Source organism: Pelobates fuscus, chromosome 5 (genome assembly GCF_036172605.1).
Source record: "Pelobates fuscus isolate aPelFus1 chromosome 5, aPelFus1.pri, whole genome shotgun sequence".
NCBI classification, from domain to species: Eukaryota; Metazoa; Chordata; class Amphibia; order Anura; family Pelobatidae; genus Pelobates; species Pelobates fuscus.
Window position 1 is genome coordinate 284153627 of NC_086321.1, and position 19024 is coordinate 284172650.

General features: G+C 41.3%; 1 protein-coding gene across 2 annotated transcripts in view; it reads left to right on the top strand.

The window, feature by feature from the left end:
• Positions 1-16022, top strand: part of HOMER3 (homer scaffold protein 3) — a 134492-nt gene extending 118470 nt beyond the window's left edge. For both annotated transcript variants that reach the window (XM_063455384.1, XM_063455383.1), the window contains one exon: positions 13526-16022. In XM_063455384.1, the coding sequence (XP_063311454.1) occupies positions 13526-13714 (189 nt within the window). In that variant the 3' untranslated portion in view covers positions 13715-16022. The remainder of the gene's footprint in view (positions 1-13525) is intronic.
• Positions 16023-19024: the final 3002 nt, after the last annotated feature.

Below are 19024 nucleotides of genomic sequence, written 5' to 3' on the forward strand. Positions count from 1 at the left end.
CAAATTTCCTCCCTCTCCTCCCCACCCCCACAAATTTCCTCCCTCTCCCCCCCCTCCCCACACTCAAATTTCTCCCTCGCTCTCCCCCACCCCACTCACTCAAATTTCTCCCTCCCTCTCCCCCACCCCCACTCACTCAAATTTCTCCCTGACACCCGGCGGGCGCGCGAGGGAGCACTCTCCCTGGCTGAGTGCTTCCTCTTCAGCTCCCTTGCGCGCCGCGTACTGATGCCAGAGCCGGAAGATGACGTCATCTAGCCTACACCAAAGAAGCGAGCTGACCCCAAGGGGCACGACAAACCGACCCCAATGGCTCAAGGTTACACTGCACCATGGTGGAGACTGGAATCTGCAGTAATAAAGACCCTTCCGCTGCAAAAGCCACGGAGCTCGGGGAACACCACCTGAAATGACCCAGCGAGGATATACACCATGAGGACGGCAAATCGAGCCAAGAGACCGCAGACGAAACTAAAGTCTAGAGACACTCTATTCTAATCCTAGACATCACAAGTTAAACGAGCAAAATGTAACTCAATTCACTACCATATATTGATACCGGAGAAACTGACGGAAGCAAAGCACAGAGAGATGGACACAGGTTTCTTCAGGAAGGAAAAGATTCTTTATTGGATCACCGATCGGGACTCAGAGGGACTAATGTCACCAAAATACAGCAAGTTCTGAGCCCCGGACAATAGTGCAGGCTCCTTATATAGGCACATAACTCCTCCCATATTAAGCTCCACCCGCACATTCTCTTGACCAATCAATACAAATAAGAATTAACTTCCTGCTTGACCGCATGGCCTGTCCAGCACAATGGAGGAGGGGAATACTACATCCTGTATTCTTGCACATGCTCCGTACACTACTGATCGTATCTTGCCTCGTGCAATCAACTGATCGATACGTCAGCATATGCACGTACACATGCCACGTGGTAATCTCGGCCTACTAAATTTATTTTTACCGAGATTCCACCACATTCCCCCCTTTGATGCCTCTTGATATTTCACAATTACTTGAGGCATCACTTAACCTTAGTTTGCATACACCGCAAGTTACCTTGAACCAGACCAGACTTATCTTATGATGTGAATCTTCAACACTCATCTTCCTGCATTGGTTCTCCCTGATCCAGAGCCTTATATTTATAAATTGCCATTATCTGTGCAGCAGCCTTCCTCTCTGCTATATTTTCTATCAGGCTTTGCACAGACCTAACTACTAAGGGTATAAGACACGGCAGGAGTAGACACAACATTAAAATCAGTAGGACTCCACCTACCACTGCCTTAAGCCCTCCAAACCACTCATACCAGCTACCAAACCAACTGCTTGGATTGTACCCTTTCCATACCTGAGTAGGCACATGCGCTAGTTTAACCATATGGCTAGTAAGCTCAGCTATTGCTTGCCCTTCGTCATCTATTTGAAGACAGCAATTGCTCAGGTTAAACTTCCCACATACACCTCCCTCTACTGCCAAAAGATAATCCAAGGCTAATCTATTTTGATATACTGCTGTCCTCATCCTGGTATTATGCTTTGCTAGAAGATTGAGCGCTTGTGATGTCTCGTTAGTAATAATCTCAACCACCGCCTGTAATCGTATAATACGGTTGAGCATATAAATAGGGGTTCTATAACCAAAGGTACCATCCTCTGCCCACGTGGCTGGCCCATAATAATCTATAATACGCTGGGGAGGCCATTCATTATCTTCCCAGGCGCCTATCTCTATGGGTCCCCTTTTCTTCCTATGATTCACATCATACACTTTAACACCTAAAGTCTCACCTGTTTCAATAGGTAACAAGAAGAAGGATGGTTTGAGCATACCCAAAACACATGCCCCTTCCCAGTCCTGTGGCAACTCCGAATAGGCTTTCTTACCACAGATCCAGTACAAATTTGCTGGGGCTCTCCAGGTAGATGTGATGGATAGGTCAAACCACACATCCTTTAAATTGGCATATCTAGCAAACGGGTTAGATGGTTCTGAGACATTTGAAGCCGACCACCAAGTTGTATTCTTTGTATCATCATCATAAGCTTTTTGCCCTAGACAAGTTAATTCTCCTACAGAAGTATTATACATCATTCCTTTCCTTGCTATGCAAACATAACCTATGATGGAGGTCTTTAATCTCCACTCAGATTTACCTCTAACACTCATATGATAATCGGCTTGTGTAGATATTAATTGGTCAACTGCCTCAGAACCGGACATTACCTCCTTTGCTTCCCAAGGCCATTGGTCTCCCATGTTAGTACCTCCACACACATAGCAGTTGGTAACATTAAGACTACCGGCAATACTTTCGGCTAAATCAATGAACAGGTTTTTAGCATTATGGGGGATCTTATTATCTATGCTCATCTCTTCATAAAAGGAATGGTATACTTGATGAGTTTGGGAGGATACCGTATCAGTCTCTATCCCTATAAACAATACTGTCCCAGGATCTAAACCCGTCCCATATATTTGAAACCCAAATAAATTACCATATGTATCTAAGAACTTGTCGGGGTTATTTATAAGTATATGGACTGGGTTGCATTCCATAGACTTACAATATGGGCTGGTAGGCAACTTAGTCACTATCATGTCCTTGTCTACTGTCTGTCCCCAAGTTGCCCACCCCACACAAGACCAATATGGGCAAAAGTTATAATCTCTATTTGGGCATCTAGGACTCACATATTTATTTTTACTACTGGGACAAATATATTTATCGTTAGACCCATACGTCCTCTCCCATCTAAGATCCCCACATACATTCCAAGGCTTTCTACCACTTGATATCGCCTTACACGCATCAAATAGCAGAACACCCGAAGAATGTACGGATTCTAATACTGTCTTATTAATTAGGGTCCCCTGAGGATCTCCATTCCTGAGAGTCAACCAAATTGTACGAGGTTGATACTCCGGACTGAAGCACTTAGGTTCTCCTACTCCTAAATGGCACACACTATATTCTATATTTAGGTATCTACATCTTGATACATCTCCTTTACACTCATATTGCGAATGCCAAATTAGGGTCTGGGATATATGGTTACCTGTTCTTGTAGTCTTAATGCATACCTCACAGCTAGGAGTGTCGGTACCTCTACCTTCCTGAATATAAAAATACACATAAATAAACATTATTAAGAACACATCTTTCGTCGTCATCCTCAGTCTTCGTCCGTGCGAAGGCACCTCAGCTTCCAGGAGGTAAGGGCTGCAGGGAATGGAGTTCTGCTCGTCTTCACAGGAGTCCCTTCGAGACTTTTCCTGGCTTATACACTATACGTCGGTGAGCGGACAGGCTTTATTATGGCCCTCTCACTCACGTACCAAATCTCTGAAACAATAAAATTTTGTAATCCACAAAGTTCCTCGTCACTCCGACTGAGTCGTGCGTTTTAACCGGATCTTGCAAGGATTCTCTGGATCTGCTGTAACTTGCCAAGAATCGACTGCTGCTGGTTTAACCCTGGAGTGATGTATCCACGGAGTCACTTCGGCTACTTTTATCGCTGTAGGGGTAGACAAAAGAACAACATAAGGACCTCTCCACTTGGGCCCTAACGGTACATTATTCCACTCTTTAATCCACACTTGGTCTCCTGGGTGGTAACTATGAACTGGGGGATAAATATTCACAGGTAATCTATCTTGTACCCATTTCTGTACCTCCTCCATAGTCTTACCCAACTCTACAACCTGCTGCCGGGTAATTCCTTCTCCCAACTGACTCAAATCCCCCCTTAAGTTACCAAGTACGGGAGGTGGTCGCCCATACATGATTTCAAAAGGAGAGAGGCCCATCCTTCTGGTAGGGGTACTGCGGATTCGCAATAGAGCTATGGGTAAGAGAATGTTCCACTTAAGTTGGGTTTCCTGACACATTTTAGCCAACTGATTCTTAATAGTTCTATTCATTCTCTCTACCTTACCAGAACTCTGAGGTCTATATGCCGTATGAAGCCTCCACTTTATACCAAGCATATGAGTCAGTTGTTGTAGGCACTGATGAACAAAAGCTGGACCATTGTCCGATCCTATAGAGCAGGGTAGTACATATCGGGGTATTATTTCTCGTAGCAGGAATCTCACAACTTCTCCTGCTTTCTCTGTACGAGTAGGACATGCTTCTACCCAGCCTGAATAGGTACACACAATTACCAGCAGGTAACGATGTCCACCCGATTTAGGCATCACTGTATAGTCAATTTGTAAATCGGACATGGGGAGTCCCCCCATAAACTGGACTCCTGGTGGCTTTACTGGTCCTTGCCTTGCATTATTTTTAGCACACGTTACACATCTTCGTACAATGGCCTGAGTCAAGTTGGACAATCTTGGTATGTAGAAATGTTTTCTGAGAGATTCCTCTGTGCTGTCTCTCCCAGAATGTGTCCCGTTGTGATAATTTTGGACAATTTCTACCGCTAGTGATGCTGGAATGACTATTCTTCCATCTTCTAGCTGATACCATTTGTTCTCCAAATACTTTCCAGGTTCAGTCTTTAACCACTCCTCTTCTTGAGCTGTATAAACTGGAGTCCATTGAGACAGTGGAGTTGGTATAAGAGCAGCTATATGCCCCACATACTCCTGTCTTCCCGATTCAGCGGCACGCTTAGCTGCACTATCTGCCATCCGGTTTCCTTTGGTTAAATCACCATCTCCTCTCAGATGCGCTCGACAATGTATGATACCGACTTCTTTCGGCTCCCACACTGCTTCCAATAGTTGTAGGATTTCAGCTGCATACTTAATTTCTTTGCCTTCTGAATTCAATAGTCCTCTTTCTTTATACAAGGCTCCGTGGGCATGAGTGGTTAAAAACGCATACTTGGAGTCCGTGTAGATGTTCACTCTTAAACCTTCAGCCAATTGTAACGCTCGTGTCAGTGCTATCAATTCTGCCTTTTGTGCTGATGTTCCTTTTGCCAGTGGCCGAGCTTCTATCACCTTGTCAATTGTTGTTACTGCATATCCTGCATAGCGGATCCCTTCTTTCACATAACTACTGCCGTCGGTGTAATATTGAACATCGGGGTTCTGGATGGGAAAATCACGAAGATCTGGTCTACTTGAAAATACTTCATCCATTACTTCCAAACAATCATGTTGACTTTCAGTAGGTTGTGGCAAAAGGGTAGCTGGATTTAAGGTGTTTACAGTCTCTAAATGCACTCTTGGGTTTTCACACAACATTGCTTGATACTTGGTCATACGGCTGTTACTAAACCAATGATTTCCTTTGTAATCCAACAAAGTCTGTATTGCATGTGGGACTCGTACATAAAGTTCTTGACCTAGAGTGAGTTTATCGGCTTCAGCTACTAGCAGGGCGGCTGCAGCTACTGCTCTTAGACAAGGTGGATGTCCGCTGGCCACTGCATCCAGTTGCTTAGACATGTAGGCAACAGGTCTTTGCCATGATCCCAAGTACTGTGTCAATACTCCCACAGCCATTCTTCTTTGCTCATGTACATACAGGTAGAATGGTCGTGTGTGATCAGGTAGACCTAATGCTGGGGCACTCATCAAAGCCTTCTTCACATCTTCAAATGCCGTTTGCTGTTCTTGAGTCCATAAGAAGGGGTAGTGCTCTGTACCTTTGATAGCTGCATACAGAGGTTTTGCCAGTATCGCGTAGCTGGGAATCCATATCCTACAGAAGCCTGCTGCCCCCAAGAATTCTCGCACTTGTCTTCTATTCTTGGGTATCGGTATTTGGCACACAGCTTCTTTTCTCTCTGGCCCCATAATTCTTTGACCTTCAGAGATATGGAATCCCAGATATTTGACAGTTGGCAAACACAACTGAGCCTTCTTTCTAGACACCTTGTATCCTGCCTTCCAGAGAATGTGTAGTAGATCGTGCGTTGCTTGCTGACATATTTCCTTTGTAACTGCTGCTATCAACAAGTCATCTACATAATGTAACAATACACACTCTCCTGGGATGGACTCGAAATCCAGTAGATCTTGACTTAGAGCTGAACCAAATAGGGTAGGTGAATTTTTAAACCCTTGGGGCAGTCTTGTCCAGGTCATTTGGCGTTTTGAGCCCGTTACAGCGTTTTCCCATTGGAAAGCGAAGATACATTGACTTTCTGCGGCAATTCGGAGGCAAAAGAAGGCATCTTTGAGGTCTAAGACTGTAAAGTAAGTAGCCCCGCCCGGAATTAAAGCAAGCAGGTTATATGGATTGGGTACAACTGGATGTATACTAACAACCGCATCATTGACTGCTCTCAAGTCCTGCACAGGTCGATACTCATCTGTACCGGGCTTTTGAACAGGCAGCAATGGGGTGTTCCAGGGGGAAGTACAGAATTTTAGGATACCATACCGTATGAACTTATCCAGATAAGATTGGATGTTCTTCTTAGCCTTCTGCGGGATGTGATATTGTCTTAGGCTCACTGGATAAACCCCAAGTTTTAGTTCGATTTTAATAGGTGGAATATTGCAGGCCAGTCCTGGTGGGTTGTTCTCTGCCCAAACTCCTGGTATGTTGAATAAGGATTCATCACTCCTAGGGTTTTGGCTAGTCAACGCTGTATAAAGTCGCCACTCTTCTTCCTTTGGTACAGATAATGTCATAATACCTGAAGGTCCATTAAACTTTAAGGATGTTGTTCCATTTGGTAGGAACGTAATCTGCGCTTGTAACTTAGATAGCATATCACGTCCCAGCAATTGGACTGGACATTCAGGCATATAAAGGAATTGATGTTTTACTACGTGGCCTCCCAATGTACAGAGTCGACTTTTAAGAACCGGTTTTTCAGCACTTCTTCCAGTTGCTCCTATTACAGTAATAGTCCTTCCAGATGGAGGATCAACTAGATTAGTCACCACTGAATGTTCAGCACCAGTGTCGATCATGAACGCACTCCTTTTTCCCCCTATTGATACATCGACCATAGGCTCCGCTCGACCAAGGGGGATGGAGCCCGGTCGGTATCAATAGTCCTCCATGACCGTGTCAGCCAATCCTACAAAGTCCCTACCTTCTCTATCGCGGGACCTTTGCGCTGCTGGAAAATACCTATCTTCCCTAACACTTCCTCTGTTCCCATTGCTCCCTCTATTACCATTACTCCCTCCGGGGCCTCCTCTACCTCTCGCTCTGCCTCTAAAGTTTCCGTAACCTGCCCTGGGTTGGTCTCTCTCGTACTGCTCTCTTTGTGGACACTCGTTCCTCCAATGCCCTTCTTCCTTGCAATACGCGCACTGATTCCTACTCAAAGGCTCCCTATTCCATCTACTATCGCCTCTATCTGGGCCCCGTCTATCTACGCCTGCGATCGCTACCGCTAACATATCTGCCTTTTTACGCATCTTGCGCTCTTCCTCTTTCTTACTTTCTGTTTCCCTATTCATATACACTTTATTCGCTACCTCCATTAGTTGGGTGATAGACATACCTGCAAACCCTTCTAACTTCTATAGCTTGCGCTTAATATCTCCGTACGCTTGGCTGACAAAGGCGGAGTTCACCATTCGGGAATTATCTGCGTCTTCCGGATTAAAGGGGGTATACAAGCGGTATGCCTCCAATAATCGGTCATAAAAGACACTGGGCGCTTCATCACTTTTCTGAATCACCTCAACTGTCTTCGACATATTAATGGCTTTCTTTCCTCCGGCTTTCATGCCAGCAATTATAGCGTCTCTATAGGCTCTGAGTTGAACCATATCAGCACCATTTACATTCCAGTCGGGATCGGTGTTAGGATAATGTGTTGCGGCCCATGCTGCTGGATTGGCTTGATTCAAAGCACGGGCTCTATCCTCTAGCGCTTTAATGGCCGCTTGATTAATCCTTGTCCTTTCCTCATTATTAAACAAAGTCATTAATAACTGCTGGCAATCAGCCCATGTCGGGTTATGTGTCTGAACTATCGAGGTGAACAGATCGGTCATAGCTTGTGGTTTCTCAGTATACGAGGAATTGTGGGTCTTCCAATTCAAGAGATCGGTTGTCGTGAACGGGACATATACGAAGACTGGGTCAGCATGTGCCATTTGACCTGCGGCATCGATATAGGCTGACCCGGGATTCAGACGAAGAGGCATCTGATAATGTTTTAATTGTTGGGTGCCGGTCAGTTGTCGGGTTAGTATGGGGCTACGTAGAGGGGCGTCAGTTAGAGGTTCCGGTCGGGGGGTAATAAAGCATGAGGATGTGGGAGCTTGGTTTTGGGAAAAGTTAGTAAATAGAACACTTCGAGCCGAGCTAGAAGAAGCTTGACCGGAAGTCTGAAGTGGCGCCAAATCAGGATATTCAGATCTAATGGGGGTTGGTTCTGGTTCCGGAAGGGGAGATTTAGTACGAGAGGGGGTGGATTCTGTACTGGAGGAGGAAGCGGAAGTGGATGGGGGCAATGGGGGAAGGGGTGCAGGACTTCCTGCTTTCGCGTCACTTCCTCTTAAAGGAAAGTAAGGGGGCGGCAAAGGGATCTCGGACTCAGGGGGCGTGTCCAAAATGCGCCTAACACCAGTCCTAGTGGACAAATAAGTCCTAGCCACCATGAGGCGACATTGCTCCTCGTGGCATGTCTGAATCCATTTTGGCGAGTCATTTACGGCCTGTCTCCAACAATCAATATAAGGAAACTGCCCGTAAAGTTCAGGCCTACCTGATACAGCCACGTGTAAGCGCTGTACCAGAGTTGGATCCAAACTGCCACGTGGCGGCCATGCCGCAACCAAAGTAGGCCACTCCCTAGTACACAAAGTGACCAAACGTACAGGAGACATTTTAACCCCAAAATCACATGTTTTGAATCCCTTTTTAAAATTCTTCACCATACAACCTAAGGGATCCGGAATCGTTGACTGCGACGCGCCCATACTTATCAATGGAACGTCGTTGACAACGAATACTATGCACGCGTACTATTCAACAGTCACACCCGTTTCCTCTGGCAACAGCACCACGTGGTACGGTTACCAAGTGAAACGTACACAATAACACAATAAACACTCAGGGAATTCCCGTACACACACAGCTGTTACACCAGTCACTAAATAATCAATATTATGCCCTTTGGCGAAACTATACAGTCACCCACGCTATAATTCTCTATATATGAATTACCCGTCTATAACACACCCCAGTAACATCGTCTTTTACAAATAGCGGTTACAGTACGGTTAGCATAGGTCAAAGCACAATTTAAGGTCACAATACAATTATTAGTGGTTATGGTGTTAAACATGCAATAGACGACAATGATTAGTACTTATATACAGTGTCAGTAAATATACAGGGTTATGGTACCGTGCACTATGATACAGCAACACACTATTAACACTCTCGCTAGACGGCTGAGCTCGCGCTATCTAACAAGATATACACTTTACTAAACAATCTTTAACACATTTACAATTCCCAACTAAACTATTGGCCAGTACCTTGAATGGACTACCTAAAACTATGTACACCCGTTTTGGTTAGCCACACTGCCCAAGCACCACATATAGCGAGCTAGAGGACCGAATTTACACAGACGCCTCTTAGTCGATTACTATCAAAAATCTAGTGGGTTCCAAATTTACACGCCTTCCCACTTAGCCAAGATAGGTTGAGAGCTAGCGAACCGAATTTACACAGGCGCTGCTTAGTCTCCCGGTCCCTCCGACCTAGCGAACGTAATATACACCCTAGAACGCTAGTCTAGACAAGACACCGGTGTCCGGCTAGGGCTATTTACACCAGAACCCCGCCTGACTAACCAAATCAAACGGTCTGACTAAAGAGCGTTCGATTGAGCGGTGCGCCTTCGCTCCTTCCCTCCGACAGAGGGGGCAGATTCCATACACAAATAACCCCTTATGGGCCTACCGCACAATCGGTATACCCCTAGTGGGTCTGCTGTCTAAAACAGCAGTTGTCTTACCTCCTCGTTCCTGAACCTGAGTTCACACTCATCGACGGGGACACCCCAGCACTTCTTACGTAGAGGCCGATGATCTCCTGGACAACAGACCAGTGGCGCCGAGACGAAGGGAGGTCCACGCAGAAGTTCAGGGGTGCAGCCGTAGAGAACGTGGGCAAAGATAGACCGTCTCACGCCTCTGCCTCTCAGCTACCGTTGAACGATGAGCTTCCCGGCCAATGCACCAAATGATACCGGAGAAACTGACGGAAGCAAAGCACAGAGAGATGGACACAGGTTTCTTCAGGAAGGAAGAGATTCTTTATTGGATCACCGATCGGGACTCAGAGGGACTAATGTCACCAAAATACAGCAAGTTCTGAGCCCCGGACAATAGTGCAGGCTCCTTATATAGGCACATAACTCCTCCCATATTAAGCTCCACCCGAACATTCTCTTGACCAATCAATACAAATAAGAATTAACTTCCTGCTTGACCGCATGGCCTGTCCAGCACAATGGAGGAGGGGAATACTACATCCTGTATTCTTGCACATGCTCCGTACACTACTGATCGTATCTTGCCTCGTGCAACCAACTGATCGATACGTCAGCATATGCACGTACACATGCCACGTGGTAATCTCGGCCTACTAAATTTATTTTTACCGAGATTCCACCACAATATCCTTAATGTATATCAGTGTGTGAAATATTTGTGATGAGGACCCATACACAGCATTACAAAATGTTTGTTTACATTTTACTTTATTTTACTGTACCCTACCCATATATTGGTCACGTTGTAAGATTTATGTACAAATGCAAATAAAATGCAAATTTAAAAAAAAAAACTCACAGTAATGTGGAGCTCTGTGACTAGATCATTCACTACACAACAATACAAGAAGTAATGTTAAAAAATGTTAAAAAAGAAGTAACTTTAAAACAGAGTAATGTGCATTTTATGTACTAGAGCTCCACTGTAATACATCTCACTATAATCTGATGTAATGCTTGTGTTTTTTGTGTATGTGATAGGTGTGATGACTGTGTGTGATATGTATGCTATGTGTTGGCTGTGTGTGACAATTGAAATGCGTATATTAACTGTGTGTGATATGCATGTATTGTTAGCAAGTGATATTTGTGATATTTATTTATTTTAGATAAAAATCTGCATTTAGGCCTATGTGTGCATGCAGGTGTATATTTTTGCAGAGTTATTTGCACACAGTCCCCCAGTCAGATGCACACAGTTATACATATACACTGTCAAATCCACCACATGCACATAGTCGCAGGCAGTCACATACACAGGATCAGGCAGTAACACACATACACAGTTACAGGCAAATAAACACACTTGCACACAATTACATGCAGACAGCCACACACACACAGGCAGTCAGTCACACACACATACACACACGGGCAGACAGTCTCACACACACACATACACACAGGCAGACAGCCAAACACACACACATACACACACACACAGGCAGACAATCACACAGTTACCTCTGTTCATTATTGAGGAGTGGAGGCAGTGCAGCTCCTGGAGACTGGTTGTTGGGGAAGCAAGGACTCCTTCCTGCTTCCCCTGCAGCAATTACCCGGCACTTTTAGCTCTGCCCCCGCCGTCAGTTTAGCTCCATCTCCACCGCATGGGAAACTCCGCCCCTGCCGCAATATTGTTTTAAATTTTCTTTTCAATAATCCCGGCCGCACAGCTCGCACACCCTGGCTGGCCCTGGGTACAAGGATATGGGTCCCTTCATTAGGGTATGCATAGGTATGTTTTAGTTACAGATTTAACAGTTTTAGCCTAAATTTAGCAGTTTGCTTTCCAATTGACTACACTTTGGTGTTTAGCTGATAAACATGTGTTTTCTACACCTCCTAGACACATCTGCTTTGTGTTGATTTTCTTTGCAGTGCTGGTGACCTTGATCATTTCCTAATGTCTGTATCTTTAGTGTGTCTAATGATCACACGCCAAAAATCTGTTTGGTCACAGCTAATATGGCTAATAGGCAAACAGTTTGTTGCAGTACGGATCATTGATGACCTCTGGATTTTTATGTGCAATTTCTTAGCTACAGAAGCTGTTTCATATGATAAAATAGTTGCGATGTTTTCTCTGGGCATTGATATGTTTTATTGATATTTTTATGCGCTGTAATGTTTTAGTATATTTTCCATTCAATAGTTTTGTACTTTATGACAAATCCTAATGTCAGTATGTGGGAGATCAGTCCTTTGTTTTGTGTGTATTCCTTTATGAAGGCATAGACGCCAGTGTTTTGGAGTGTAGTATCATGCAAATATGAGAGTTTACTAAAAAGGAAAGGAGTACTCAAAGCACGTTTAAAGTGGTTTTCTGTCAAATTGTTTTAGAGCATGTTGACAAAAATTCCACCCCCCACCACCAGCACTACACACTCGCACGTATAGCCTGCCGGCTCAGCAGCCACCAGAACTTGTTTTTAAACGTTATATTAAGCGTGAATTTGTTCAACTTCTATGGCAATGATAAGCTGAAAGTGCTTGGGCACAACATGTATATTTAAGCAACATGATTACTTCAGCTCAGTGTAGTGGCTATGTTTGCTAACAGCATGTGTTATCGTCATGATTGAGAGGTGATAGGAAGGATCGCATCTCTTTTTGCATCTAACAAATAATCTATATACTTTTGCTAACAGTTCTACTAGCAGGAAAAAACTATTAAATGTATTGCTTTTTAATTTGAGCCCGATGTGTGTACTATGATGGTTACCTTTTTACACAAAGTCCTCTACTTATAATCCCATCTACTCCTCTTGTGACTTCTAGATATATATATTTTTAACCCTTTGCGGTGTGAAGTCGGAATATATCCAACAAAATATTTCACCTCTTGCTGTCCAATGTTGGTTATTTCCCTGGAGAGTATCTACGATGCTCCGTGCTGGGTTCAGCGAATGTATGCGTTGTGCACATTTGCATCACTCAGCACTGCGGATCGGCGGTACTCTCCAAGGATGGTTCCAACATTGCAACGCAAGAGGTAAAATATTTTGTTGGATATATTCCGACATAAAGGGTTAAACATAATAAAATATACTGGAAACAAAATGCAATAATATTCCCATGCAGCATCACAGCTATTTTTATACTGTAATATAAGATTGTTCTAATATGGGACCACTTTCACTTTATGGGACCACTTTATAGAAGAATGTCCCACTCTAATATGGTGTATAATAGGATATAAGATCCATTTGAAAGACTTGCATGCTTAGATTCCTGTGTTAAAATATTTAAAAAACTACCTATTTTACATGGCAAAATACAGCTTGCAACATTATCTAATGTTTCATTGAGTGTTAGAAATGCAGCACAGTATAGAGTAATCAGAATTACCAATATGTAATGTTATAGTTTGTTGTCAATGATAGAAAGGCTTGTTTCCGATCTTCCTGTCTGGTATGAATCCACAGGATCATATGTTTGCTTACCGTTTGAGTAGGTGATAACACCTGTGGTTTGTTGGATAAGAAGAAATTTTTGTTGAAGCTTAACAATTGTACAGCATATGTCAATTTGAACTCCACATTTCCACATTTATTGGCAGGAAGTGGAAGAACGAAACCAGGAACTAGAGAAAGATCTTCAGAAGGCGGAAGAACTTCTCAAAGACTCACATGCAGAAAGAGACAGAGTACGGGAAGAGATCAACAGAGCCGGGGACGAGCTGGATATAAAAATCTGCCAACTGAACGACTTACGCCTGGGACTCTCTCAACTCCTAGAGAGTAACTGAGGAAGTAGCTAGATTGGGCTTTGGAACTATTGATTGTGACTTTATGCCTCTGGAATTTTAGGAGGTGACCGCAAGACTGTTTCTTAGTAACAAGGGAATAATATGGGCTTAGATTATTTGAGAGTGTAACAATGTAGTCACACTTTATTGTATTTACTGGCTCTGCATCCATAAATGTTAGATTTCTAGCCCAGTTGTACACATAGCAAAAATCATTTGAACCCCTACTGCAGAGACCAGCATACTCACTCTCTTATTGGCATCTTTGCGCTGCAAGTGTGATAGAAAATAGATTTTGTTTTCTGTGATTTGTAGCAAACAACAACCAGGAGCAAAAGCCATTTAACAGAACCAAAATACACTAATGGATTGCAAATCAATGGGTAGCTTGCAATTCAGATTCCCGGCCAGGGTCACGTTAAGGTACGCTTTATATACCTAGTGCTTTCTACATCATCAACTCAACTGCAAGAGACACATCTCTTCCTGTGAAATCATACGGCCAGCTCTGTAACTGCCTTAATAAAATCAATTTCTACTGTTACGTAGTAGGGGCAAGGGGAAGTAAAGGCATGTACCCCAATTACTTGTAACCTTAAAAATGCTATATGCTCAGTGTCTGGCCCTTATGGATCTAGGAAAATCACAGACATATACATAGAACCCGAACTATCACATCCAAAAACCATCCTCTCCAAACAAGTCACAAATCTTTGTGGATACCACCCAAAGTTTCAGCCAAGAGAATCTTGTATACATCTTAACTCAAAACCCAATTTTTAATTATTATTATTTTTTTTTTGTACAAAGAATAGTTGTAAAGCAAAGAGCTGACAGTGGAGCAATCACCACGGAAACTAATAGAATATGTCTGCAGTTTGCTCTATTTTAGAACTTTGCTCTCCCGTTGCTCATTCTGTGTAACCTGTAAAAATTCTGGATATTCTTGTTCCGGCCTGCTTCTTTAACTCAGATGGTGTTTTCACCTTGGCCTTTTTTTATATTCAAGACAGCCATAGATACAATTTAGAATTACCCCTTTTTAGTAACTGATATCTTGAATTACTCACAGTAGTGGTATGTTGTTACTAGTGGCTGGCCACAATAATACTGTAGAAATTAGGTACCTGTTCAAAATGTAAGAGGTTGGTTAATATTTCTAATTGCAAGTATGTGTATTTATATATCACACACATACAAAAAACATGTAATAGGACTCGACTTCCAATGCATACAGCCACATGTATCCACAAGGTATGTAATGATTTTCTGAGATTTTTATTTCAAAATTTAGTACTATTAGGACATAGAGCTGATACACTTTTTACAAATATGTTGTGTTTTATATAACATCAGTATTTGCAGTGCTATACAGATATCTGACATCAACAAGAGTGTAATAATATGGCTATAGTGCGTACAGTTGCAACAGGGCAACTGTCTCTAGAGGCTAAAACGCTATGTACTGTATATGATCTTGTTCATTGATGATCTAGTTGCAAGAGGAGGCAACCTTCGGCACTCCAGATGTTGTGGACTATATCCTCCCTAATGGCTTGCCAGCATTATGGTTATAAGAGCATTATGGGAGATGTAGTCCAACAACATCTAGCATGCCGAAGGTTGCCTATTCCTTATCTAATGTAAAGGAGCAAAGTGCACTCCCAGGTACCTTGCCAACTGTTCTGTAGTAATGTATGAAAGTGACTAATATGTTGATATCTGACTACTTAATTCATTACATTTTGGAAAATGGAAACAGCAGGAAAACGACAAATTCTACATTTCCTCTATATTTAGATAGAACCTTAAAGAAACTTAACTCGGTTTACTATAAATCGTACATATATGACTTCACTACATTTTAGGTTGGAAAAACTTAAAGGAACATTTCAAGCACCATAACCACTAAAGCAAGCTTAGCTCAGGCAAAGAGCTCTGGGTTCCTCAGAGAGGCTATGACTGGCACCCAGCAGACTCCACGAAAGATGCTAAACCATTAGTAAATGGTTGGTCCAAAGCATAGATGCCTATGACAAATATGTATTTACAATGTGACAGGCAATGCAGATGTTTAAATAATGTAAGGTAGCCTTTTAATTTGTGCTGGGTAATGGCCCTTTATTTTAGCACTTTATTTAAATAGTATTTTGATTATGTTTTTATTTTGGGGGTTGTAGAGTAAACGTAAATATCAAAAATGAATTAAAGATTAATATTACTGGTTTATTTTCTGATCACTTTAAAGTGTCAGTATTTACCATTGCTTGACAAACAAAAACCTTCACATCAATAATTAGTCAAATAATTAGTGTGTTCTATTTAAAAAGCAATGTAAAAATATTGCCAGTTTTAGAATTCCTATCTACTGTCAAGAAAATATACTGCTTCCCATGATGCACTTCACCTCTTGTGCCTGAATGATTGCTCTGTTAACAATTCCTTATAAATGTAACATATCGTACAGTAAAATGGTGGGTGAAGACATTTTTAAAATTATATAGTACAGGTCCTCATTTAAACCATGTTTGCTATAGCAGATATGGAACTTGGACTGTTCCTTTGTAACATTTTTCTCCTGGCTGGAAAAGCTTAAAGTGTGAGAGGAAACATATTTAGCACACCCAGTGTTCTATACAATCAATAAAAGAAATGTTCTACAAAATTGCTGCATAATAATATTACCAGTCAACGGTATGTAGACGAATGAACGTCTTTAGCCTGGCTGATAAATATCCCCCCAAAAAAGCTCTCTGAGGTGTTTATACCTTGCTGATTAATGTCAATGTTTGTTCAAGTGACAGGTCAGTTGTAAATCACTACAAATTAATTAAAACCATACAAATTAAACTGGAAAGAATAAACAAATAGCACACCAAGTATAAAGAAGGATGCTTGTTACATTGAACCACTGGCTTTGTCATACATTCCCAAAATTGTTTTCAGAGCATAGGTATCCACAGTTTAATTGGGACCTTGAATGTTTAGCATCATATGGACCAAGAAGAGTCCGACTCCGACATCGTACTTAAAAGAAGCTTTCATAATAAAGGTTCATAATAACAACAAGGTCAATAAATATCTTCTTAATTGCATATAACATATCTCCTCTAAAACCAAAATCCATGGGTGCTTTATTTTTGGACTCTGTACCTCAGGAATAGTAAAACAAATAAACAAAAAACGTTATGACTGTGAATCGATAGACATGCACAAATCTGTCAGTAGTTACGAGAGGAATTTAAGATTGTTTATTTATTGGGAATCTATCATTACAATTTTGTTTTTGGCTTCAATCTTTATTGCCCAGAAAATATAAAGTGAAGATTCAAACACTTTTTTCTTTTTTTAATTTCTAATCTGAACATTATCAGTTGAGTTTGCCTTCCGCATGACCGCATCATATAGGAGGCCTGTAGTAGCCTATCGCAAATTAAAACCATGAACTGTGGAACTGTGTGTAGCAAAGTAAAAATAATACAATTATTCCTTCATATTTTTATGTTAAATATAACTGTCATTGTGAAGAAGAGTTTAAAAAATTAGCACTAAAAATAGATTACTGTGTAATTTTAACATAAGGTCAGCCAACATCACTACTTGAGTTATAAATTATGTGCTAAACAGACAAAAAAAAGTAGTGATTATTTCTTAACTCATGTTTGTTATTTATTAGTGAAGTCATCCTTGATTTGCGCTCAGATGATGTATTTTTAATGTTTTAAGAAATACCCGAATTCATACAGGGATTTTGACAATGACATATTACTAGAAAAGGCACAATCACAATCTGCCCATTCACTTTGACTGGTGTCAAATCCCAAGGGTATACTTAGTGGCATGTTTCAGAGATGGTAATTGCAAATCCGATCCTAAAAATAACTTTATTTTAACAATGCAGTAATTATGCATACAACTTAACATAAATAGTCAGAATTCTTCACTGAATCAGGAGTTGTCACAAATTTACCAGTGAATTGCAAATATAGGTCAAAATAGTCCATATGGACACCGCAAATTAAAGACATATTCCAATCTGGCTATTTACAGGATTATCTGCTAATGTGAGAATTCATAGTGAATTTAAAATTTAAGGTCAAACGAGCCAAACTGGAAAAAATTACATTTAAAGCTAGCAATGCTTTTATTTCTGCTACTTTGGCCCTTAAATTTGAATTCACTTTAAATTCTCACTTTAGTAAAACTCCCTGTTAGTCCTGAAATGTGGATTTCTCTGATCAATTCTTGACAACTGCTGGTTTAGTACTGGTTTAGTGTATCTGTAATGTTATGTTGTTAGGAGTTGCTAGCTGTCTTGAATTTATGTGAAAATTTACCAGCCGTAAAAAAAAAAAAAAAAAAAAAGACCATCAATATTGGCTCGCTTTTTTGGCTTAGGTTTTGCTTGCTGCTCATGAATGCACAATAGAATTTTACTAAAAATGAACATGACACGTCATTACTTTGCGCTGCTTAAAATCGTTACTTTATAGTACAAGCATTACAATATTGATCAAGTAGCGTAGTCGCAACTAGGTCCCCGAGTTCCCAAAGTCATGGGTGGTTATTGTACAATATTGCATACCGAAATATTTTTTTTTTCCTCTTGCTCACGTCTAATATACACAACATACAACATTCTCTCAATATGTATGGAATGTTATTCAGAATTAGTAGCTACAAAAATAATGACGTCACACCCCACACTACACCTCTGCTGCTAAAGAATCCCAGGCACAATTCTGATGATAGATTCCTGCATGTAACTAATTGATGAATATCGATTGAATATTCAAATCTACAGATGGCGTCCTGGTACAGTGTGATCCAGAAACCGGAGAGAGTTGGTTAACATTGAGCCATTTTTTTTATACAGCACAAACCTTGTTTGCTATGTCTCTTGTTTATCTTTTAAAAATAAATCAGGACACTTGTATAACACTCTTAGAACTGTTTAGACACTTTTAAGCTTTTGTCAATTTTAATAAAGCTTTGCAGCTTTCAATTGCGTATCTGTGACATTTATCTGTGAAATTTCCCAATTTGTTTTGTTTTGTAAAGGGAACTCTGAACGGTGTTTAAAGTTTAGGAACCTACCTCAAAGAGGTAGGGGCCAGCCTTACTGAAATTACCTCATAATCAATAATTCAACGGTAATAGCAAGAATATATATATATATATATATATATACACACAAAACTTTATTAGGAAATATATATAAGAACCTATGTTAAAATAAAGTAAATATAAAAAGTGGATAAAGAAGAGCAGGGAGGTTAATACTTTGACAAGTGGGTTGTATATAGGGTT